The 26,588-nt window shown below is 40.3% G+C and overlaps 1 protein-coding gene across 1 annotated transcript in view; it reads left to right on the top strand.

Moving 5' to 3' along the window:
* Fam13a (family with sequence similarity 13 member A) overlaps positions 1-26,588 on the top strand; it is a 91,541-nt gene that overhangs the window by 12,409 nt on the left and 52,544 nt on the right. The window contains exons 2-4 of the mRNA XM_038318568.1: positions 3,567-3,608; positions 19,079-19,120; positions 22,497-22,673. Of these exons, the coding sequence (XP_038174496.1) occupies positions 3,567-3,608; positions 19,079-19,120; positions 22,497-22,673 (261 nt within the window). The remainder of the gene's footprint in view (positions 1-3,566; positions 3,609-19,078; positions 19,121-22,496; positions 22,674-26,588) is intronic.

The raw sequence follows: 26,588 nt of genomic DNA on the forward strand, positions 1-26,588 counted from the left end.
GCCAGGAACAAAAGTATATTTGTTTTGACAACTGTATAGAAATGATTGTCTTTTCTAGTGTTTCCCATTCTGAACTGTTAGTTTTGTGAAAGAGTTCATTTTTCACAGTGCTGTTAAAAAGAACAATCCTGGATGGTTTTTTTTATTATTTTTTTAACTTAAAGTGACTTCAAAAATCAGGGTAGCTTGAAATGTTTATCTAAATTTTTCTACTATTAATAGAAACTTGGGAGTCAGATATTGGGGTGAAAACCTGATAGGGCCAAAGAACAGAGGAATAATCAGCTGACTTGCCTCTCTATGTTTCCCAGATTGAAAAAGTCCTCAAAATCTCCAAGTCCCTCCCTACTATTTCTTATGCATCTCTCCTGGCTCGCTGGGTCCTCGGTACCTCTATGGTTAATTCCAGTCAGTTAGGTTAACTTTATTAGCAGTCTCAGAGTGTCAGTGCGAACGAATATCCCACAGCAGTAGCTAACTGTTCTTTAAAGTTAACTGCTTTAATTCATTTAAAATCAGTGCTTTAGTTGTTTGTATTGCACATCTTTGTCAAAAATCATACAACTTTTAAGAACAGAAAAAGAAGAACTATGTCCAGTATTTATCCAATTTGATTTATTTACCCTCATTTTCTTTTCATATATTTTGTTCTATAAATGGATTGCATTATGCTGAATACTATTTATCCATAAAATGTAATATATAAAGTTTGTTTCATTTTATTTAAATCTCCGTGTTTTCTTTTTCTCTTTTATAACACTTAAACCTGATCAAAATGACAGTCTAAACTTACAGTTTCTGATTTTGTGCCTCATTGATGAATTTACTTTGTGCCAACACTACCTGAAGAGATGTTTGCTTATGATCAAAACTTGTATTTCCATCAAGACTGTCATGGTGGCCCACATCTTTAACCCCAGTGCTAGGCAGACATTCAAACAACTGTGCCATATCCCTGACCCATGACAAACTATAAAAATCCTTTAGAAGTCAATAAACAACCAAGACAGTGTCAGGTGTAAAAATCCATTGTACTCACCACTGGCCAACGTTAGTGATATGGGAATATTGGGGTGTCTTTGAGGACATCAGGGCCTTTCTCATAGGTCAGGGTCCCAAAAAGTAGAATGGCCACCAAAGTGACCCCAAGCCAGTGACTTTCATGTTCTTGTCTAGAGAATTCAAAGAATGAACTTTGAGAACCTCAGAGGGTAAGTTTTAGAGAGAAGTTTGGTCTACATTCTCTTAAGAGAGAGTGCAGACAGAGCTCCTGTGTAGCAGCAGGGTCCCTGCGGTGGGATGCAATCAAGCTGCCAGTTCTGGGGATCTTTTTAAAGAACTTACAGCACACAGTGGGCTGAGGCATAGGGAGAGGATGGGCTAGTCGGTCCAGGTGGCCCAGCCATGAGTCCTGATTCACTGGCATTCTCATGCACAGTTTCTGCCAAGGAAAAAAGACAAAGAGCCAGGAACTAGCATCCACATGCCCCACCAAAGCATTCTCTGCCCTGCTGCTCTGGAGTCTCTGTCCTACCTGTCCAGTTTCTATCACCTGTTATCATTGCCTGGATGGGTTCTGTTCCCACTTTGTGCCTGTTTTTCTGGATAAATGAGAGCAAAGTCCAAGTTCAGGTACAGTCTTTAGGAGGATCCAAAGGCAATAAGTAGTTTATTCCATTTATGTGGGAGACTGCTTCTGTTTCCTACAAAGAAGTGTAGCACTCATCAACAAGAACATTGGTGGAAGGCGCAGGGCCAACCTTGTGCTGAGCTCCGTACCATCTAGAAATGTGGCCCAGCTCAGCTCTGGAGATGGCTCGAAACAAAATCACAAACTTACATAATAAGGAGCTTTTCTGGGATTGATACTTTAAATCCATTGCCTGCTTCTCATGGGAACTTTAGAGGTGACAGTGTCAGAAGAACTTGTCAAGAGGTTGGACATGCCTTCAAACTCTTAGCACTTAAAAAATATCTGGCTAATTTAATGCCCACACGATACATTATGTTAAACATGTTAATTCACTGTGCCTTGTTTCGTGTGAGCGTTAAGGAGTTCTGATCTAAGAAAGAGTTATACCCTCACATCACAACACAAGGCAATATTGCTCTCCTGTAACTTCAAGTCACTACAAGTGTATACTGGTAGCTTTGCTGGCACAATTTGGACCACAATGTCTCTTTGATACAAAGTCCTTGATTAGAGAGCAAAGGCAACTGTTTTGTCAAATGTTTTCTAGAAAGAGTTTGAAGTCAAACATGTAAGGTTCTTGTGTGAGGTTACCTCCCTGTAAAAACACTGCTCCAGATAGCTTCAGTGCAGCCAACCTGATTATTCCCAGACGTGGTCACCTCTAACTCTTAAACATTCCAGCTGAGTGGTACCAGCTTTGCCCTTAGCCCATCCACATTATTCTGCAATGAAACAACCCATCGCCCCTCATGTGGGAAGAAGGTATACAGCTAAATTATGCCTGTGTGTGTATGCATGTGTACATAAAGCATGAAGATGCTATATGAACAGCAGTATTGTTGACAACACTGGCAATAGAACAGCTGAACAAGATTAAAATGACCAAACATCGAAGGAGATTGAAAATAATGTGTCAAATTGTACACACCCTATTCTAGTTGGAATGTAACTTTTTTTTCAACTCTTAGGACAAGTGTGGGGGGGTAAGGTGGAGAGAGAAAGAAAGGAGAGAGAAAGAGAGAGAGAGAAAGAGAGAGAGAGAGAGAGAGAGAGAGAGAGAGAGAGAGAGAGAGAGAGAGAGAGAGAGAGAGAGAGTACATCCCTGTAGTAAAATCTTGTTGACTTCCAGGTCAATATTGCCAGTTGAATTCAGCATTTGCATTTTCATGAATGATGCTGAAGAAAAAAACAAGGAGAGACTCAATTTATGCTTTTATAATAAAAGGCAGTTTATTAGAAGAAAACATGTTAAGGAAAATTCTTGCATGTGTTTTACATTTAAAAAATTAAATACCTTTACATTAAGCTTCCTCTTATTTCCATTTGTTTAAGGAGCTTGAACTGTGCTGAGAATTTCCTTTACATCTGTCCCTGGTATCCATATCAGGTTCTACTTAGCAGAGTAGCTCTGGAAGAAGAAATGGCATAAGATTTGCCTAAAGAGACAAGCTTTTCACTGTGAGGAACTCACTCTTGCAGTAGCCCACGGCTTCACAGAAATAGTTCATCGCTAATTTTACTTTTGCAATTAGCTTTGTTAAAATAATTGTGTCTGCAATAATTTGTAGGGGTTGTGTGTAATATATGAGTATTTGGATAAACTTGTTGGACAATATAGTAAAAAGCTGCCTCTTGAAATGTGATATAAATTACTTCTGATTTAGGCTTATCTGAGAATACATCCATGGGCTGGCTTCTTTGAAGAACTAATTTAGGCTGGCTAGATCCCAGGGAGAAGGTTTTGTTAATTTGAATCCATTGCAAGATCAGCGGTAATATGCCACAATTTGTGACAAGTAGAACAGAATTTTCATGAAATTTACATGTGTTTTTAATAGATATCGTGTTAATTCACCATTTGTTTTTCTTTTAGCTCACAGGAAGATGAACGACCTTTGTCACCTTTCTATCTGAGGTATTTATTTATCTTTTTGTCTTATTTTGGTACACTATAGGGCATAAAGGTGAGTTAAGGTACTGTTGGGTTTATTTGCCCATTTTCCTTTTCTTTTTTTTTCTTTTCTTTGAGACAGTCTCATATATTTCAGATTAGCCAGGAGTTTACTACGCAGCTGAAGATAACTTTGAATTTTGATCCTCCTACCTTTACCTCTGGAGTTCCAAGACCATGTACTACCACACTTTTTGTGGTGCTGGGGATATTGCTTTTACTGTTTCATATAATTGAAAAGACTAGGATGAGATATTTTTATTTTAGACTCAGAATTTAGGTTCAAAACTGCTTGATGCTTAGGCAGTATGTAACCTAAGTAAAAACAAAACAAAGCAGAACAAAAACCAGGCACACACCATATTGTTAGCATGCACAAGGTCCTAGGCTCAGTCCTGGCACACAGAGACCGGTGTGTGTGCACATATGTGCATGCATATGTGCATGCGTGTGTGAGAGAGAGCACGTGCACACATGTGTGTGTGCATACAGTCCCCAGCATTCTGAAGAAGCCTTAGATTCTGCTAGCTCATTTTTGGGGGGAGTAGTGAAACAATAAACTAAATACTCAGCAAGTTTATGGATCTCGGAGTTGTTTCTAGCATTTGCAGGTCCAGAATAACAACCATTAATAGCAGCAGATCAAGCTAACAGACTTCAGGACAGAAGTTAGGTGAACTGCCTTATCTTCTCTGTGTGAACCACCCGACTGGGATTTAGAACCAAGTCCTCCTTATTGCATATCTTTCCTACCCTCCCACTTCAAAGGCCTCTAAAATATCTAGAATAGTGGTTCTCAACCTTCCCAGTGTTATGACCCTGTAACAATAAAATTATTTTCATTGCTACTTCATAACTGCAACTTTGCTACTGTTATGAATCATAATGTAAATATCTGATAATGTGACACCCATAGAGACGTTGTGTGACTCCCAAAGGGGTTGTGACCCACAAGTTGAGAACCACTGTGCTAGAATATCATACAACCACATAAACTAAATTGCTGAGCTTTTTAGTCTTGCCTTAATTTTAAAGTCTAGTTTTTAAAGGAAATATCAAGATATGTAACACCTAACTTGTTTATTTACCTATGATTCATTTACTTTCAACTGAATTTGTTGCAATCACCATGGAGTTAGATTTAGACTTCATTTCAGTAGTTTGGAAATGTGTCACAGAATGCCAGGTACAGCCGAGTGACTGCTTTCCCGGTGCTCTGCCCTCCAGCACACTGTGGAACAGGTTTCGGGTTGAGGCAGGCCCACCAGCGGTTGTTGTTTTGTTTTTAAATCCTGGTTTCATCCTAACTTAATCTGCATATTCTGATCACGGGCGATCTCAGCTGTGCAGTTGCTGTGGGCGTGTGAAGGTGTCATCCCAGAATCAATAGTGACTCCCAGATCACTATGTAAACGTGGGTGGGAATGGCAAACAAGTGGTTGCTGGCTAGTAAGGGCGGTTAAGCTTCATAGAGCACAGGACTGGATCACTGGATCCTGCTACCTATTCAAAGTCTTTTTCCGGCTGTCTGAATTTTGTTATCCTGGAGTGACAACAGTCTCTGTTTTAAGTAGTATTGAATTTTATTTTTGTTTACTGTATTTAAGGTAGATAGCAAAAATTGGCTTAAGCCTTCAAAAGTATATACTGGTGTTTTACAGTATGAAACTGTGACTTTTTTTCATTACCTAGACTATAATATTTCCATAATATCTGTCTGTAAAAAGAAACTCTAGGTTGGTAGAATGAAAGTAAGATGAAGGAGCTGGAGAGATGGCTCAGTGGTCAAGAGCACCTGCTGCTCTCCTGAGTCCTATTCCAGAATCCATGTGATAGTTCACAAGAGCCTGTACTCCAGTTCCAGGGGATTGGATACCCACTTCTGACCTCTTAGGGTCCCAGGTACTGGACACAAACATACATACACATAAAATTAAAAAATCTAAAATAAAATTTTTAGAAAGAAAATAAATTAGGATAAAGGAAAGTTCATAGTGTATTTACTGGTCTCTGAATGCAAGGTGCATGCTGTATTCAATCTTAGGGTCATAAACACTAAAATATAAGGATGTTAGGAATAAAGAATGAATTCATAGAATGATAGCTCAGCAGGTAAGAACCTTTGCTGCTCTTTCAGAGGACCTGAGTTCAGTTCCCATCCCCCACATCAAGTGACTCACAACCTCCTGTAACTCCCTCACCAGGGGCTCTGATCTTGGGCGCGCGCGTACACACACACACACACACACGCTACACTCACACACATGACATTACACATACATACACATAAACAAAAATAATAAAAAACGAATCATCAAGAATGAGTATTCCTACAAGCCTACATTCACAGCAGACAAAGAAGAGTTAGCAGGCCCTATTTTCAGACAATGGAAGTTCAAAGTAAGTGTTGTTTCACAAAAGCAAAAATAGTAATTATTTAACCTGTAATTAAAATTCCAAAAGCAGTTTGGGTTTTTTTTTTCTTTTCTGAGTAACATTGTATGGTAGTCTCAAAAATAACATAAGACTTAGTTTATTACAAGTTTATCTTAACTTTTATTTTAATTTCTTTCTTGATATGAAACCAAAAGAAACTACTGAGAAAGCAGGAACCTACCCCCATAATTATTTGCCTGGCTAGTTTGAGGCAGACTTTCTTGCTATTCTGTTGTAAAGTATTTAAGTAGGAGAAAGAAAGCTGATTGTTAATTATTACTAACCTCTACTGGGTACTTTTAACTAGAAATGTGACATGTCTACTGATGAACGTGCACATTTTCGTGTTATGTCTAATAAGTGAATAATGCTTAGCTGCTTTTAATATATTTTCATGTTTCTTTTTTTAACATTTTATTTATTTATTATGTATACAATATTCTGTCTGTGTGTCTGCCTGCAGGCCAGAAGAGGGCACCAGACCCCATTATAGATGGTTGTAAGCCACCATGTGGTTGCTGGGAATTGAACTCAGGACCTTTGGAAGAGCAGCCAATGCTCTTAACCTCTGAGCCATCTCTCCAGCCTCTATTTTCGTGTTTCTACGACTTCCATTTTTTATCATTTTATTACTTTAGAGACCTCTGACTCAATGCCCATAACAGAATTATTACAATACTCCCAAATTCCTCAGTGATTTTTAAAGTGATAAAAAATACTCATTTCTTAACATTCAAAGTAATGTTTTGTCTGTAGAAAGTAAAGATGAATTGAAAGTTGTAGCCTGCCTCTTTCCCAAATAGGAATATTGAGTATTGAATGCTATATATTATATTTTGATAGTGTTCATTTGCTAGATTTTTCTTAAGTGGAGGAAGGACCAACCAACAGATGAGACATATCTGCTGAGATAGGTACTTGGCAGAAGCAGGCCCATCAATGAGGAGTCAGGCAGAGTGGTTGGAAATGAACAACTGGCCAGTAGCAGGATTAATTCTGGAAGATGAGCATAAAGTAGAGCAGAAAACTCGGGAGGCTGCAGTCGGGGAGTGGGCAGCCTTCATAGAGAATGAAATAGACCAGGACAGATGGAAGATAGAGCAAAGGAGTCCTCTGGTCTCAGCGGAAGGGGAGTGGATGGTCCATTAAGGCAGATCACACAGGTAGACCTAGCCTCTGGTTCTCAGTTGGTGTGAGGCACTAGATGAAGGCCTGGAAGGAGGTGGCTCCACATGAATGGAGGCCTCAGGGTCTAGGTTTGGCTAGAGGAGAGAGTAGGGCACAGGAGCAGGAACCAAAAGGGGCCCGCATTCCTCAACTTGCTACACTGCCATGAGACAGAATTTCTTCCTCTGTGACTCGCAGGTCTGTTCACGGTCAAGCTGTATGTACCCTGTGTTTCTCTCCCGAGTGTTTCATTTACATCAGACCTTTCTGCAATAAAACAAGACTGTTAGACACCAGTGCCCACACCCTGAATCTAAGTAAATACCTTCTGTGGTGGCAGTTCAGTGTCCCCTGCGGTCCCTCGTTAGCCTGCCTAACTCTACATGGAGCCGGTGTCTTTGTCTGAAGGGAAAGGATCTCATAGCTAGAGAGCAACACCGGCTACCACCATGTGTTAAGTTATTGCTCTGATCGTGGGTGTCGTTGTTCCCCAGATTGCTCCCTTGGGATCAACCAGCTCTGATGAAACAATTAGGGAAACGAAAGCGAAGCAAAACTTCGTAAGACCTCAGCTAAACAAACACATGCCTGTGCACGCTACACAGAGAACATTCCTGGCAGGTGTGTGCACACTGTTCTCTTTCAGATTCTAGGCTGGGATCCAAGCACAGGAGCCCCCGACTCAATCGATCAGATTAACATCAAAAGCAATTTACCCTTGATGCTCTTCCATGCCCCGCTCTGCCTGTTGCTGTCTGCATTCTTCCTCTTGGCATCTGATCAGATCTGGCTGGGATCTGTTGCTAGTTATGTTTCCATTTGTCTGAGTTCTCAGTGTCTACAAACTTGGCTTTGGGTTTCTAGAGCTGGTTTCCACCGGAACCAGGGCTCTTCCCCTTCACTTTCTCCTCGTCTCCCACTGCTCCCAACCCACCTACCTTCAAGCCCCTGGTGCCCAGCCAGCCAGATTTTGAGCTCCATACAAATTCCTGGACGGCTTGTGCAGCCTGTGCTTCGTCTAAGTCTGAGCTCTGTCCTTCAGGGGCCTGCCAAGTTGTAGCCAGTCTTACTGAGTTGTCACCAGCCACACGACTTGTCAGGCTTGTCCCTGATATGCAAGCTGAATGCATCTTCTGGTAAGGACCCAGTTCTTGCAAGTTTCCTTTTCGATGCTCCATGAGAACTCTGGAGTTGACAGTTTTTAGATTTCAGCCCAAGTTTTAACATGGTACGAGCCAAAGCTACATTGCTATTAAGTGAGTTAGAGTTGCTTAAGGCAGGCTCAGGGTTTCATCCATCTGCTAATTGTCCTGAGAGAATAGCTGATAGATTTGTTTCCTTGTTAGTTGTTTGGGATGCAAGATCCTCCTTTAGGATCATGTCCATTTTTAATAGCTGGAAATCTTAGACCTTTCTTTTTATGTAAGATTCTTAACTGCTGAGTTAATATTGGAAACCTTAAGCATTGAATGCATTCAAGTTAAAAATTTACATGAGACTGGATATGTTTTCCAGTGGGAAAATGTGCAAAGTCCTGGGTTTACCATAAATAGGGAGACATCTAGAAATTAGATCATACAACTCCTGTCTTTGTATGTAGAAAAGTTTAAAAGCATCTCTAGACAGATTTTTTAAAAGAGGGATACCATCTTAATTTATGCTATAATTTGTATGTTTGTGATTTTTTTCACCGTATTTCTTTAACTTTAAATTTGGGTTATTATTAGTTTGAATTTTTGTCTTTGAAAGATAGTGTTTTCCAAAGTTCTTTATTATCAGCCAAACTTGATGGTGGTGGTGTATGCCTTTAATCCCACCACTCAGGAGGCAAAGGAAGGTGAATCTCTGTGAGTTCAAGACCAGCCTGGTCTACACAGTGAGTTCCAGGACAGCCAGAGATGCATAGTGAGACCCTGTCTTCAAACAAACAAATTGATTATCATGGAATTATTTAAAGTGTATACTACAGATACTTTATTTGTGGCTAAATTTGTTTCAGGCTGTTGAGGAGAACAAATAAGCTATTTGTTTAGTGTGTACTTAATTTTTTAACCAGATGAGAAATCAAGTCTGTTTGGACAGATTGGAGCACAAATCACTATTTGTTTACCTATCCATTTTGACCAGAATAATGTTTCTAAGCTGAAAGGGCAATTGTGGAGCTCAGCTGCATGTGTGTGTGTGTGTGTGTGTGTATGTTTGATACAAATAACATAACATTTACAAGTCGCATCTATTTTAAGTATTGTTGATAGTTTATAAAATACGTAGAAGTTAAAATCTGCCATTTTCATTGTTTTAAATGTACAGTCGAGTAATGCTTCAAACATTCTGCTGTTGGACACCCATCACTGCCACCCATCACTAGAAACTCCAGAACTTGTAAGACTGAATTCTGTGCCCTTGGACCATTAATTCCTCATCACTTCTCCCCTCACCCCCAGCCCTTTGCAGCCATCATTCTTCCTTTGTCTCATGTCTTTGGTGCTCTAGACATCTCACCTAAGTAGAGCCATGCAAAAGTTATCCTTTTGTCACTGTTGTTTCCCTAGTACCCCCAAAGCTCATGTAGCATGTGTCAGAAAGTCAGTGTTTTTAGAGGAGGCTCACAAGGATTAAACCGAGGTCACTGGGCTTGTTGGCAAGTGCCTTTACCACTTGAGCTATCTCACTGACCTAAGTTCCTTCCATCTTTGACTATTGTAAATGATGCAGCTTGTGAGCATGGTTGTTCAAACTGACAGCTCAAGTCCCTCCCTGCTTTCAGTTCTATTAAATATATAACTAAAAGTAGAATTTAAAGGCTTATTTTTTAGGGGTATACTATTTGGCATACAAGCAGCACCAATTTACATTTCTAATCATTACTAACTCAAGTTTCGGTTTTTTCCATCCTCACCAACAATTCTTAACTTCCCTTTATGATAATATCAATCCCTACAGATTTGAAGCATGAAGAACTCTTCAAACATTCCTTCTCCCTGGCTAAGAATCTAAATCTTACATAGGACTGATTGGATATCTCTTTCTGAAATGTGTCATAGGAGATTTTGATGTGCAGACCTAGCTGTAGACCAGCCTACCAGTATAACCAAAGATGAGAAACTGTAATACTCTTTTGCAGTTTTGAAAAAATTTGGTCCTGAGTTCTTGATATATGAGCATCATTGCTCAGACTTTTTGCATAGTAAGAGGTAAATAGAGATTCTGGACTCAGTTTTTTCAATGTTAATGAAAGCGATAGGCTTGTATTTGGACTCTACTGAGAAAGAGAGGCCATATAAAACTTTAGTGCTTCTCTCCCTTGGCTCCCTTGGCAGGATAAAGCAAAGGAAAAATTTCCTTATTAAAAATTACCTATTCTGCCTAAATCTCTTGCCATTTGGTTCTTCCCTTCCATGACTTCATATTAGCTTCTCTCTGTAGGAAATTGAATTGGAGTAACAAAAGCTTGTAGTTAAGCAGGTGGCTGACTACCTTCACTGATATGACTACCCCCGAGTTCCTTCTCAAATTCTAAGGATCTTAGAAAAGCTGTAAACGTAGAGCCAATGCTACAAAGAAAGCCAGGGAGTCTAAGACTGCTCATTAATGAGCACCTTGAGGTCTTCATGATCCATTTTCTGGTCGAGGTAGATAGCCAGAAAAAGAAAGAAAACGTTTGGGAGAGGGCAGAATTGGAGAGCCTGTACAGTCTGCTTCCCTGAACAGAAAAACAAGTGGAGCTTCCCCAATGGAGCAGAGACTTGAGTCATCAGAACATAATTGTGTGTTCATTTTCATTGCTCTGTCACCACCAAGTTCTTGATTTCACTATCTATTCAAAAACCCGTCTCTCTGAAGGTGGCCAACAGCGGGGGCTGACTGAGAAGCAAAGGACAATGGCTCTGGGCTCTGATTCTTCTGCATGGACCGGCTCTGTGGGAGCCTTCTCAGCTTGGTCGATCACCTTCCTGGACCTGGGGGGAGTTGGGAGGACCTTGGTCTTAGCATAGAGTGGGGAACCCTGATGGCTCCTTGGCCTTGAGAGGGAGGGAGGGGAGGTATGGGTGGAGGGAAGGGGAGGGAAGGGGGAAGAAGGAGGGGAGGGAAGGGGGAGGAGGAGGGGAGGAAGGGGGGGAGGAGGAGGGAAGGAGATGGAAATTTTTAAATATAAAAAAAATAAACCATGAGGAAAAAAAAAGACTAGAATACTTACATACAAGACAATGGAAAGGAGAGAGGATACCCCTGGGACACTGGCTACTTAACCAAAGCATTTGGAAAAGGTCTCAAAGCAGGGGGATTATTGGATTTAGTGTGCTTCAAAGTATATACTGCACAAAGCAAACTAATTCTCTCTCTCTCTCTCTCTCTCTCTCTCTCTCTCTCTCTCTCTCTCTCTCTCTTTCTCTCTCTCCCTTTCTCTCTTTGTGTGTGTGTGTGTGTGTGTGTATGTTTCTCCAGTTTACTCCTAACATTGGAGCAAACACGCAAATCTGCCCGAGAAAGCTTAGCACATTGTCCTAAGGCAGACTCGTGTTGGCTCTAGTCAGCAGGGACATTTGCCCACAGTTACTTGGACAATGACATAAACTAAGAACAAATCAGCTCACCCAGGTTATTTGGAAATGGTGTCTTGATCCACTGTTGCCCCTTAAGAACTCTTTAACACAAAGAAATGATTTGGGATTTACAAAACAAAACTACACATTAAAGGAAAAGATAATCCTCCCTGAAAATTTAATATGAAAACAATGTTTTACTTGAAAAGCAATACTGTTAATCTTCTCAAAAGATTCTCAAGGATCTGACCAATCTCTCTGAATGTTAGTGAGAATCTGTTGGGAACACTCATTTAGATCTGGAATGAAAGACAAAGAGGTCTGGAAGCATGTTGACATTTAATTGGTTAAACTGGCATGACAAGTGAATTAAAAAAAAAACTGTGAGAAGCAGTAGAGATCAGATACTTTCTAAAATCAAGTATAAGACACTATCCAGCAGATAGCCTGGTTCTCTGGCTTTTAACCCTCTTCGTGATTTCCCTTGAGCTTTAGGTGTGGTAGCTGAGTCATAGATACATCAGCTGGAGCTGAGCATCCCATGGTCGCTCTTTCTCAGCATTTTCATCAGTATAGTACATAGATCTTTATAATAGTTTCTATTTGTTGCAAAGTTGATTTGTTTTGGGTTTTTTTTGGGGGGGGGTGAAAGCTATAATGGCCTGTGGGTATAACTGTTTAGAATATAGTTTAGGAAATGGTAGTATTAACTTCTCCTTTAATACCTTTCCAGCCCTGGGGAACTGACTAGGTTGACAATACCAGGCATTAATTCTCTACTCTTAGCCAGGGTCTTAAGACCTATTAGATAGCTGTTGATTACCCTCAAGATAAAAGTGCCACTATTACACCACTGGGGATATGTAGCTGGAATGTCCAAACTGCACCCATGAAATCTCAACATCATGGTTGCCTAAACAAGACCTGTATAATGACAACATCAGTTAACGTGCCAATGTGAACATGGGAAATTTCACAAGATCCAGTCCTTAGATGAATAGCTACAGATAACCAATGGCTGATGAGAAAAAAAAGAATCCGTTTTCTGTAAGACTGAGCTTCATGAGTTGTCCAATACCAGACGATCAGCCCTAAACAAGAGTACATAGAAGCTAAATGGAGTCAGCAGGACTCCAATTCCAGGAGATTCACTACCTTCCCTGGGTATTAGGCACACATGTGGTATCTATGCATACATGCAAGCCAAACAATTATATACCTAAAATAAGATACATAAATCTTTAAAAGCTTACAAAGAAGAAGTCGCGAATTTGAGAGGAAGTTGAGTCACAGGAGAAGTTGGCAGGGGAGAGAGGTTGAAAATGACGTAAACACAGTACTCATGTATGAGATTCTCAACAAAAAGAAGTGGGAGAGATGGCTCAGTGGTTAAGAGCAGTTGCTACTCTTGTAGAGGACTCGGGTTCAGTTTCCAGCCCCCACACGGGGGCTAGCAGTTGTTTCTCCAGTTCCAGGGGAACCCAACACTTCCCCTGACCTCTGAGCTCCTGCATTCATGTAGTACATATGCATACACTCAGGCACACACACGCACACACATATAAAATAGGTACTTCTTTTAAATTTTCAAAACCATAAGCTAAAATTAAAAGTCACATATATAATGAAAAGGAAACCTGAGAATTTCTTCCAGATTGAAAAAGAATAGGAGCAAAGTTAAAACTATGGAAGAAGTAATATCAGAAGAGATGGTTGTGGCTGAAAACTCTAGAAGTCTAAGAAATAAACAGTATGATTGGAAATTGAAGTAGGAATCATAGTATTTAGCCTGCTCATTGAGAGGTACATCAGAGGGCAAAGCAAATGTACCAGGTACTATCCAGCTGTGAAAGATGCAAACTAGAACCAGGCAGTGGTGGCACACACTTTTAATCCCAGCACTCGGGAGACAGAGGCAGGCAGACCTTTGTGAGTTCAAGGCAAACCTGGTCTACAAGAGCTAGTTCCAGGAGAGTCTCCAAAGCTACAGAAAAACCCTATCTAAAAAATATATATATAAAAAAATAAAAAAAAACAAAAAAAAAGGAAGGTGTAAACTAGTATGTGTCGAATAGCATGGCATCAAAGCATATAAACCTAAACTCTTCTGTTAACAAAGATAAACTTTTAAATCTGTATGAACATGGGGCTGCACATGCAGCAATACGTCAGTAACAAAATTTACAAAGAGACACAGCAAGAAAACAAAGACATAGATCCTAAACTTCCTCCTGCCAATGGCTCCAGTATCCTCAGGATTCATGCCCTGCATGCTCTTTGCCAAAGATCTCAATCCTTTGAAGCAGTTTCATAACATATTCTAACTATTAACAGGGGCAACTATTAACAGGTGCTTTTCCAGAATTTTGTGGAAGTAGCAGCTTATTTGAGAATAATGTGCATCCTTTGTGAGGACACTAAGATGTCAGACTACGCAAAGTGAGATCAGCTTCCCTGAATATCAGCTTCCAATCTGTAAAATGGGCCCATTATCTATATGACCTTTCTGTTACATTTAATAATTTTGGCTAAAAAAACTAAAAAATTCTGTAATTCTTTTTAGGCACAAATATACTAAGTATCTAAAACTGAGAAGTCTTTAGAAATCCCAAAACGACCTGGGTGGTGGTGGCACACACCTTTAATCCCAGCACTCAGAAGGTAGAGGTAGGTGGAGCTCTGTGAGTTCATGGCCAGCCTGCTCTACTGAGTGAATTCCAGAACAGCCATGGCTACACAGAGAAATCCTGTCTCAAAACAAACAAACAAATATCAAAAAGAGCTGATCAAAAGATGTCTGCAGACTGGGAAGTATTGAGTAGAATATAAGCTAAAACTCTTTTCCTTACATTATGCCCTTTAAATATTTATATTTAAATATTTATATTTATAAATATTTATATTAAATGCTTAATATTTAAAAAAATAGGAAGTGTTATGTTAGAGAGTATGAATATAAATATTTTCCTTCCTGTTCATTAGTATATAGTCCATGTGGTATATACAGTATTGTGTACACTATATTTAAAACCAAACTGTCTTCAAGATGTTCATAATATCAACCATATATAGATGATACAACTAATATTAAGGTTAATGGCTATAAAAATGCCACATGACCCCTCTGCCTGTGATAATCACGGCCAAAGGCAAAAACAAAGGGAATAAGTATGAGGATGGAATGTGTTTTCAAGAGTGACACTCTGCTGAATGCACGAAGATCGTAAAATCAAGAAAGCCACTATTCAGTTACCATTTTGTTGATTTTTTTAATCAAATAAGTGTATATGTTACATTCCATAGAGAAATACAATTCTGTTAGCCCTCGTGAGTTTTGTTAATGTGGTCGTGCTGTCCTTAGGATTGGGTGTGCCACCTAAGAGAACACACTGTGAGAAGATGCACAGCACATGACTTATCAGGGTATTTTTATCTAGTTTTGCAGATTTGAAGCTTTTATGCATATATGTGTGCATGTGCATGCATGCATTGTGCATGTGTGTGTGTGTGTCTGTGTTTTCTTTTTCTTCAAACCAAGAGTTCTAATAGAAGCCTCACCTGTCAACAGGCAGCTGCACATCTCAGCACATGCAAATTCTAGAGACCAATGTTGCTAAGCCTAATTTATCTTAGGAAAATGCAGGTTAGATTCTGCTAAGAGAAATAAGAACTAAAGGAACAGAAGTGTGCCATAGAGCACACTTGTAGAGCTTGTAGAGCACACACAGAGCTTGTAGGCTTAGAGTCTAGTTTAACAAATGATTGTACCAAAAGAATATGCAGATGAATCATCACTAACACCAGGCATGGTAATGAAACTGATATATTAACTCCTATTTTATTTAGAGAATTTAAAAGCTTCATGAAATAAAGAAAATATTATGTTATACGTTAACTTTATTGCTCAAAAGCATTTTAGTTTATAGCAATGCCTTAAATTTTCTCCTTGGATGAACCATAGCTTTAAAAGCAGCCCTTGTTACTGTTATTAAATTTTCTTATTGCTGAATGCTAAGCACAGCCTGTGGGATGGTAAAGGTGGCTGGATACTTGACCCCAGCCATTTGGTATTTGATAAAATTGCTTGACTGTTAACAGTGCCATAAAACTAACTGTAATTCTAATCTTTTGTAATGACTTAAATTTGGTGGTGGTACACTTGAATCTGAGGCAGTGTTACTAAATTTTAGAGCTAAACAGATATTACTAGCCAAGACTTTCATTTTCTGTATGAAGACACCAGCCCAAAGAAGCCTAGCAAATCAGCGGCCGGTCTATGACTTCATCTAGTTTCCAGAGCGACGACCAGAACCTTGTCTTTTCTGCTTCTCAATGGAAAATATGCTCTTCTTTACATTCCTTAAAATCATGCCCAAGTTATATAAACAAGAAATTCTATATCCCGTTTAAAAGTAAAAACATAAAGTTAGCATAAATCTGATTGAAAATAAATATAGCAAAAATGAAGGTGATGTAACTATTAGTACTATTTGTTCGTTCACTTTTATATCCCTAAGAGAAATCTCTATGACTGACTGATGGCTCAAGTCACTTTTTTTGTAAGTTATGAAGATCTGAGCTGATTTTCACTCACAGGGACTAGCATAAGCTATGTGTGCATAGTGGCACACACCTTTGATCCAGGCACTCCAGAGGCAGAGGCAGGCAGACCACTGTGAATTGGAAGCTAAGGAGTGACTGGGAAATTCATGAAAACTGCAGAGTCTGGCAAAGGCTGTAGCTCGGTAGTAGAGCTTTTGCCCAGTTCTGCAAAACATACAATCTTAGCTCCCCTTCATTACTTAGTCCTGATGAATCACCTGGGCATGGGTCACTCCTGTGTGTGCTGAGGCTCTATCTAATATACCTATTTAGAGTCAGGAATATCGAAACCTGGTCCTTTTGTTTGGGTGGCTTTTTCCTCCTCACTCTTTGCTTCTCCTTACCCTGGAGGAAAAAACAAAACAAAACAAAGGAACACAAAAATACCAGTCTGGAGTTGGCACCATAACTCAATGGAAGGGAACCACCTAGCATGTGGCAGACCATTTGTTTATCCCTGGCAGCACAAAGCAAACAAGCAAATGCATCTTCTTCTTTAACAGGTGACAAGAACAACACAAAGAGCCAAGTAGAGAAGAGAGGAGAGAAAATACATCTTCTTTGGGAGCCAGCGGCCAGACTGGCTGGTGACTGTCTTTGGAACGCTCTTTAGCATTTAGCACATCTGACTTTGCTTTTCTAGGTCTTCCCTAGTCATTATTTAGTCCATTCTGGCTCCCCAAACAGAGATTGTGTAACTGTATTGAGGAGCATAGGAGTTAATTATACAGTGTTGGATTTATGGAGAGCTAGCCACAAAACATCCCTATTCCAGTCCAGGACAGATACAGCAAGTTTCTTGTTGACCATGGAGCCTGGGAACCACTGTGACTAACAGGCACTGTGGCCAAAAGGCAAAGTCAAATGGTAAGCCTTCACCTCTATGTGCAAACATTCCTCAGTGTACGTGGTAATGAGCTCAGGTTCAGAGCAGAAATCTTCCGAGCTCCATGCTCATCGGCATCTCTCCTCCAGAGCAGCTGCTAGGCTCTCTAACCTCTTCACTGAAGAAAGGAAAGACAACACATACCTCTAAAGTCCGTTCTAAGCTAAGTGAGAGAAATTCAGACAAAAGCTCCTAGCACAGTATCTGAAAACTGTAAGAGTTCGGGACTTTTATCTATATATACATGTAGTTAGTTAGTTAGTTAGTTAGTTAGTTAGTTAGTTATTCTTAGCTTTTATTTTGCTCAGTGAAATGGTTTTGGGACTTTTCTACCTTTGGGCATAACTTATAACTGCACCTCAACTGTTGAAAACGGCCTGGGACTGATATATGATTATCATATATAATAGGATGAGGATATCCTAAATCCTCTAGGACAAGGATTTCCATGCGTAGCATGGTGGTGGTGGTTTTGTTGGTGGTGGTGATGGTGGTAGAGGAAGAGGAGGTGGAGGAGAGGGTGGGGAGGTAGTGGGAGGCTGGGGTGGTAGTGGGGAGGTGATAGGGGTGTGGTAGTGGTGGGTGGTTGGGTGCTGGTGGTTGTGGTGGTGGTGGTGGAGGAGGAAAAGGAGAAGGAGGTGGTGGGGGGGTGGGGGGGTGATAGTGGTGGAGTGGGGGTGTGGTAGTGGTGGGGTGGTGGGGTGGTGGTGCTGGTGCTGGTACTGGTAATGGTGGTTGTGGTGGTGGTAGAGGCAGTGGTGGTGGTGAGGTGCCTCCGAGTGGCAGGTCCCAACATGAAGGCTTTGCAATGTATTATTACACAGGAGCAGAACCTAGGTGATTCTGAAGCAATGCATGAATGTGTGGAAGTGGCACCATGTGAATTAGCATATGACCCCAGATGAATTAGCATATGACCCCAGATGAATTAGCATTTACATTGGTTGAACGGCAGCCACCGGCTGTGAGCTCTCCTCACTTTCATCTTCTCCCTGTGTATTCTGCAAGGTAGGAAGAGAAAGGGAGAGGCCACTTTATCAAAACTGGCTTGGTAGACTTAACAATCTACTCAATGTTTGACTTCCTTTTTGGCCATAGAAATTTGAATCTTGACCAAGCATAGGGTTGGGATGGAGGGCTGGGAGAAGTATGACAGATGCTTCAGACAGCTGAAGCTCGACCCTCCTCTGGCTTGGTGAACATGGAGCTCCCTCAGCAGCAGGGGCTCTGATGGATGTGTATGGGTGATGTGGAATAGTTGCTTTAATTATTCCAAAGGAACCAGGCTTTTCAGAAAATAGAAGTTTATAAAAGTTCAGCCGAACATGCTAGATCACTTGTTACAGTGTGCTCTCAAAAAACTTGACAGTCTCCATCCTGAGGAGTGCAGGGAGGAACATGCGCCTGTGGAAAAGACAGTTCCTTGTTCTTTGTCCCCTCTGGACCCTGCTGACCCCCATGAATTCTGAGCAGTTTTAGAAACACGCCTATGTTTGCAGGCCTGTGACAGGTGATAGGCAGTCATCAGCAATCACCCTGCACTATAAAGGAGAAGGCCACAAGGCCCAAATGCAGCATCAGGCTTAGAGCTATGAGGTGGTTCCTAGGGTCTGTGTTGGAAGAAGCCAACAAGATGCCTCTGTGTGTGACACAGGGGAAGGGGCCCTACCCTGGTTGGTGATATTCAAGGATTCCGTGGGACCTGACTGGCTCTGCCATCCTGGCATCCCTTCAGATGTTGGTTCATTATCTCTGATCCCAGCCGACCTGATTTTCTTTCTCTCTGCTTCTTTTCACAGTGCTCATGTATCTCAAGTCAGCAATGTTTCAACAACTGGAGAGTAAGTTATTTGTTTTATGCCTTTTCCCATTTATTAATGAAGAAAAAACAGCAATTCTGATGTTGTGTAGAATTGGAAGATTGTAGCACATCTCTCTTCCACCAGCAAACTCCTTAATCACCACACTGAGACCAATTATTAATTATGAAAGCTCAGCCAATAGCTTAGGCTTGTTTCTAACTAGCTCTTACAATTTAAATTAACCCATATCTTTTACTCTCCATTCTTTTATGTGGCTCAGTTACTTTCACTCTGCACTGCCCATGCTGCTTTCTCTGCATCTCCTCTTGTCTCCCCTTTCTTCTTCCCAGCATCCTCTGTGCCTGGAAATCCTGCCTATCTATTGGCTGTTCAGCTTTTTATTTAACCAATCAGAGTGACACACCTTCACAGTGTACAAAAAGATTCCACAGCAGAAGATCAAGATAGGAAACAAACAGTGGATTTTAAGCTGTTCATCTCCAGAAAGTAGCTCTGTGTGTAACTACACACAATCCCTCTACCCCATGTGAAACTACCAACTAGGTTCTTTCTTATTTTCACTATGTATACTAGGTGAGCCTTCAGTTTACTATGTAGGCCAGGCTGGCCCTTGACTCACAATCCTGCCTGTCCCCCAGTGCCAGGATTGTAGATGAGTGGGCCACTATGCCTGGCACTATTAGCTCTTGGTTTGTTTCAGTAGGAACAATGTCAGGTTCAGTTAACGTTTACAAAGCCATCTCTGTTCCCTGGAGGCAGCTTGTGGAGAATGGAAGTAAAGCTCAAGCATTAGCTGTGGCTTTTCTCCCCCACTTCATTCATCTTACTGAGGTGACATTCATTGAGTGCCTGCAATGTGCCATCCCCAGGGTTATTGTGGGATAGAGAGTGAGCCTTGGCCCTGCCTTTGAGGATTTTTGCAGTCCTTTTGTTTGTGTTGTTACTGCAATGTAGAAAGGAAAGCAAAGTTGTGGTGGCACCACGTCCTTTCTCTGCACAGCAGTGGTAATGCTGAGGTAATTATGCCTGGCACATTTTTTTTTCTCAGAGGCTAAGGGCATGTAGGCTAAGGATGTCTCTGCTTTTCGCACTGCCACTGGCTGGGCTATCTGCACTTGCTTGCCTCTCTGACCTCATTGCACGTGGTTCCTTGGTCACTTGATTTTCTATTGCTGAGACAGACCGATCTGATTTCTGTGACAGACATTCATCTTGGCTGTGCACTGCCCAGCCAGAACTTTCATGTTTTGATTCATCCCTTCCAGGAATCTCTTCCTGACCCACTCACAGATGGCACACTGCCACACTGTTCCCTCTGTCCTGCCCTGTAGAAGTGCAAGCTGTGTTAACATGGGATCTTTTCTACCATGTTCATGCTCATCTCCCCTATTGCTCTGCCCTAAGGGCTTTCTCAGGGAAGGGCTTCCTTGGGAGAGGGGATGAGAAGACATGGCATCAACAACATAGACACTGGGAGTTGGGTGAAAGGTAAATCGCAGACTCATTTATTTAGCAACTGGGAGAACCTTATATACCCTCCCAGTACCCAGGCATTTCAATCTGTGGATATGTGTGGTTGCCCCTCACTGGCCAGGCACAATCAGGACCTCTGACAGCACCTGTTGCTAGCCCCTCAGGCAGCATCACATAGTAGTTGCCCCTCTTTGACTAGGCACAATCAGGACCTCTGGTACAGTGCCAGGCACACTCCAGGTTGGCATCCCTGAGCCTGGTAGACCTTAACTTCCTACACTCCCCAATGCCAAGAGACATGTTAGGAATGCTGATACACTACCTAGACAGTCTCCTCTTCACTAGATAATCTGTGGTCCAAAGGCCTTTCGGTCACCCTACCTTTTTGGTTTTTGTTTTGTTTTGTTTTTCTGGAACACATGAAACCTACTCATAGCATCTTCCTCGGCCAATAATCTAGTGTTAAATGTAGAGAAGGTGGGATATGGAGAGAAACACTGACTGGAGAGAATTGGAATCTCAAATGATTTTCCCCATTATTTCAGGAAGCAAACAAGGGCAGAACTAACTTTCTTTGGCTCTGTAAACCTTTAAGATTACAGAACTGAACCAAGATGGACATGTTCCTGCCCATGTTGTGCCTGATAATCTCTCTTTGTGCAATTGGTGCCACTCTGAGTTACTCTCTATGTGATGCTAACTTGTTTACATTCCCTACACGGGTGAGTCCCTTTGAGCACTGAATACAAAAAGTTGCAGCGACTACCACAGTTAGGCTTTATGTGCCCCTTGTCTTAATGTAATTTTAATAAAAATTAATTATGAATTAATAAAACTGTCTATTTGGCGAAACTGAAATTGAAGTTCTTAAAGACCATTTGATAAAATTGGGCTAGTGGTTTCATAAGATTGGGAGTTTAAGGCTTGCTTGGTCTACGTAGCAAGACCCTGTCTCAAAACAAAGCAAGCAAAAACCATTTTATTTAAAAGAAAGGTACCCTTCAGTCTAGCTATTAAAAAACAAATAAACAAAAAAACCTGTGAATCTTTTAGGTAGTAAAAGAGCAATCGTTGAGGAGTGTAGTGTAAATTAAGAATTTCCATACCAGCTTATTCAGAATTAAACTAAATGGTGACTGATTGCTTAGATACAGTGAACGATTCTGCCACAGTGAAACTGCCAGAGTTTTTGTAAGAGTAGGCAGAGCAGTGACAATGGGCAAAACTATCCTCTTTGTATCTCACGATGCACTGTTTGGGCCTTTTGTGCTTAACATTTTTTTCCTGAGGTTTAATAAAGTAAATCTATCCTTCCTATTTGAATAGCATATTTTGGAATGTGTTCGTGTGAACTCAGTTTTAATTTTTGTCAATCACCATTTGATTATAAATGTAAAGCAATTTGCCATGCCTTTGTTCTGGTGAGCTGGGGGTCCCCCACCCCAAACACTACTAATCCCTATATAACTTTATCTTAATGAGATTCTAAATATATACTAGATATTCTAAAATACTTTTGTCAGTTTACTTTGTAAATCAGACTGACACCTTCTGCAGCGTCGGGAGGAACCGTGCTTTGTAAAGATATTCAACTGTTGCTCTATGGTGAAAACTTTCTACTTCTTCCTTTCCTTAAGTGGCTCGTATTTCCTGACACCCTCCCAATCGTTGCTCCATCTGCTTTGAGTATTTCAGTCACCACAGACTCTCAAAATGAGACAAACAACCTGGTGTGATCTAACTCAGTTTTTTTAATGCAATATGCAATTATTTTACATGAACGTACCGTTCTGTCTTTGCTCGTGAAGTACTAAAGGCCTTCAGTGGGAAAAAGAGATACTTCTGAACTATGGGCCTATTTTAAAGGAACTCATTGGTAACCTTGATTGCTTCATTAACTTGGTGGTTTGTTTTTAACTAGACTCTTAGAAAGAACCATCAGGTCAGCAGTAGAAGAACATCTTTTCGATGTCAACAGCTCTGGAGATCAAAGTTCAGAAGACTCAGAACCTGGACCATCATCACCATCTTCCACACCCACCAGGCATCGAGGGCATCAATTTAAGAAGCAGGATGATGTTTGGCATGGCCGAGACAAGTAAGCTGCCATCAGCTCTCACTTCTTGAGTTTTCTCTTTCTGTTTTTAAGTCAGTCACTATGTCACAGGCACACTTGCTCATTTCAGTACCCAGGTTAAAACTTTACAAGTTTTTACTATGGCCAATCTCAATTTAGCCAGCATTTCTATGTTACTTAGTATCTCAGTCTCATTGAAATATCTGGTATTTGTGGGAAGCCATGTCTTAATTTATGTATTTCATAACATCCTGCTGAATAACTTTTAAAGAAATCCTGTCCAGAAGTTCTTTCTTCCATATAAGTCAACATGAAGTGGATTTATTAAGTAAACATGAAGTTAGCTATTAGTCAACAGAGTTCCCTTTGATAAATACTGAAGCACCCCTGTAATAATTCTAACATATGGTTATGTGTAGTAGGTGGACACTTGTTCATTCCCGGCTACCCTGACCACAACATAACCACACAGAAACTGTATTAATTAAATTACTGCTCAGCCTATTAGCTCTAGCTTCATATTGGCTAGCTCTTACATCCTAAACTAATGAATCTCCATTAATCTGTGCATCAGCACAAGATCATGACCTACCAGCAAAGTTTTGGCAGGCTCCAGCAGAGGTATCTGTCTCTGGCAGCAGCTAAATGGCCTCTGACCTTGACTCCTCCTACTCTCTATCATTTCCAGCCGGCTATATTCTGTTAAGCCATTGTCCAAAAGCAGCTTCTTTATTCATAACCCAATAAAAGCAACATATATACAAAAGGATGTCCCACACCATTTCCCCTTTTCTGTTTAAACAAAAAGGAAGGTTTTAACTTTAACATAGCAAGATTACATATAACAAAAGTTATCAAGCAAGAATTATAGTTACAATATTTATATCTACTTTATCTTTTATCATACCCAAGGAAAACTATAACAATCTATTCTTCAACTCCATCAAAGACTCCAGAAGGATATAATATTAACTAAGTAAACAAGAAATGCATTGTAGGCAACTTCTAAAATTCTAGAATTGACAGAGACATCTTGCTGCCCAGACAGTCACCCAAAGTTCTTCTGTATCTTTGGGGCATCCATCTTCAGCCTATAGACCCATAGAATTCAGCAGACTTTTCCATGAAACAGGAAATTTCAAAGACTGTTCCTCCTATATTGGCAGTTTGTCAATCAATTTCTTCTGTGTCCTGAAGAGTGTCTGGCAGGCTCTTTCATGAAGCAGGAACTCCAAAGGACTGTCTCACCTTCTGTAGGCAATTTCAGCAACCATTTTCCTGCGGATCCTACAAGTCTAATTCATACAGCATAACATTAAGCAGTCAAGAGCAGTTTCTTGCCCAAATGGCTAACCAACTCCATAAGGAGCCTCTTCAATCATCCTCTTGAAGTTTTAGTATTTTTTTAAAAGCTGAACATTTTAATCAACAGAAGATAAACCATGTAAGTAAATCCCCTGCTATATAATATTTCAGTGTTCAACAGCTATGTTAACAAATAAATTCATGCAAACAGCAGAATCAATCATCTAACCCACTGATTTTACAAGGAAAAAAGTTTATTAGTTTAAAAATTGTGTTAGAATTTCAGCCCAAATTGTATTTGTAACCATAAGATCTCAGAATTTGAATTGTTGGATAAGGAGTTTTAGTTCTGAGATTATTTGGAGGATTATTAAGTCTAGATCTAATCAATATCCTATGCACTAATTTTAAAAAGCTATGCATCATAGCAAATTTAATATTTAAAACAAACTTTATTTTAAAACATAGTTTTAAGTGGGAAATGATGGTACACACCTTTAACCCTAGCACTCAGGAATCAGGAGTTTCCAAAACCAGTCTTGGCTACAAAGAGATTTCTTAAGACTAGTGTGGACTGCATGAAACCCTATCTCAAAAATAAATAAATAATAAAACAGTATTTTCTAAATATCTTTGTTAGAATTGGTAGAAAAGAGTAGTTATAATATTTCCTTAGAAAAAAAGAAAAACTGCAATACCCACAAATGTTTACATTTGAAATCAGTCCGTGACAGATTTATAGAAAACATTTAGCAACATAATTCATTTGCATTCTGTCTGTCTCATTATGTTACAAATATAATTTATTCATTACCATAACTATTATGTTCTACTTTAGCATTTTTAAAGCTATTTTCAAAGTGTCATGACAGCCTGTTTTCCACCCTCTCTCTTTGGACGCAGATGCATTTGTGGGGTGGGAAGTGGTAGCATAGGAAGAAGATATCAGTGGTAGCAGTGGTGGCCGCAGGGAGCAGGCAGAGGTGGTATGGTCAACAATGAATAGGAACCAAGTAATGTGAACCACAGGCTAGCCCCTCCCTCTGAGAGAGCTTGGAGAGGTGGGTTTCCCAAGGCTGTGTATGTTTCTTGCATGTGTTATCTTAATTTTATTCAATTATCAGCATCTGGAGAAGCAGCAGAAATGGGGAATGGAGGAGTCTGGTCTGTTGCAGTCTACCCGTGATACTCTAACCTCAATCCTTCATCTCTGTCCTCCCCACCACTGCTCATTCCAGTCCCTATCTTGATCTTGTTACAGGTGTATAAAAGAGTCTTGGGACATAAATATTTACGTTCTCCTAGGGTACTGTGTATGGTGACCACACAGAAGTTACCACAATATTCTTTCCGAGGCCCCTGGGCCCATACTTTTGCTCCTTGCTTGCATTGTTCGTCAAGTTGAGAGATATCTCCCCCGACATGCTGGGCCACAGACTTGATGGACAGAACTTCCCCAACTTCCAGCACACACTGAACAGCTTCTTTAGTTTTGTGAGGTCATTTAGCTCTCACAGCTCCAGAGCCATGATTTTTACCTGGCTGTAATTTTACCACAGTCTGAAGTCTCGAAGGCCACCCTCTATTCCCTGATGTGCTCTCCTGAGGCCTTCACTCACCTGTGCTATCCCTTCCAGCTCTGTTCATTTCCCATCCCTCACCCTTTTGCTTTGCATACTTTCTAGCCACTGATTCTTCTAACAACTCTATTCCAGTCTCAGAACTTTCTTTTGCCTTCTGTCTTCTTGTAATATGTAAATGGAGACTGTGCTTTCATTTCCCAGTCACCCAGACCCAATAATCACATGAAAACTGTATTAATTACAACACTGTTTGGCAAATGGCTCAGGCATATTCCTAACTAGCTCTTACATCTTAAATATACCCATTTCAATGAATCTGTATATTGCCACAAGGCTGTGGCTACTGGTAAGGTTCTGTCATGTGTTTGTCTGACTCTACCTTCTTTTTCCCTCTAAATCTGTTTAGATTTCCCACCTAAGTATATTCTGTCCTGCCATAGGTCAAAGCAGTTTCTTTATTAACCAATGGTAATAAAACATATTCACAGCATGCAGAGGAGCATACCACATCAGTAATGACTTCAGAATGTTTGGTCCTCTCTGATAACCCCAGTAGAGACATTAATGCTTTATAAATTGTGAAAACATCAAGGTCAGTCATTATAGTATGTAGGGAGTTCTTATTCCTAGGGCTGTTTAAATCAATTTAGCTAAGTTTTTCATAGGGTTTTACTTTTTTACAAAAGCACAATTAATCTAGACCTTATAATATTTTACCCAAAACTGTGAGCCTCCTGGAATGGTTGCAGCATGTTTTAAGGAAATCCATTTGTTTTGTTATGTTACTTTGCATCTCACTACTTATAGCCGTGACAGTTAAACAGTGTCCTCAGTCAGTGATGGTCTGGTTGTAGGTGAAGTCTTACTGAGGCCATTTGTAACTTTTTAGATAAGTATCACTGAAGGGAGATAGAGATTATGAGTCATTCACTTTGGTGCAAATGATTTGTTGTCAAATTTACAAGAAAAAAACAATCAAACTCAAATATTGTTTGCTAAAATAAAAGCATAAATATTTGAAGAATATATCTAGGATATAAGTTTCCAT

Source organism: Arvicola amphibius, chromosome 2 (assembly GCF_903992535.2).
Source record: "Arvicola amphibius chromosome 2, mArvAmp1.2, whole genome shotgun sequence".
NCBI classification, from domain to species: Eukaryota; Metazoa; Chordata; class Mammalia; order Rodentia; family Cricetidae; genus Arvicola; species Arvicola amphibius.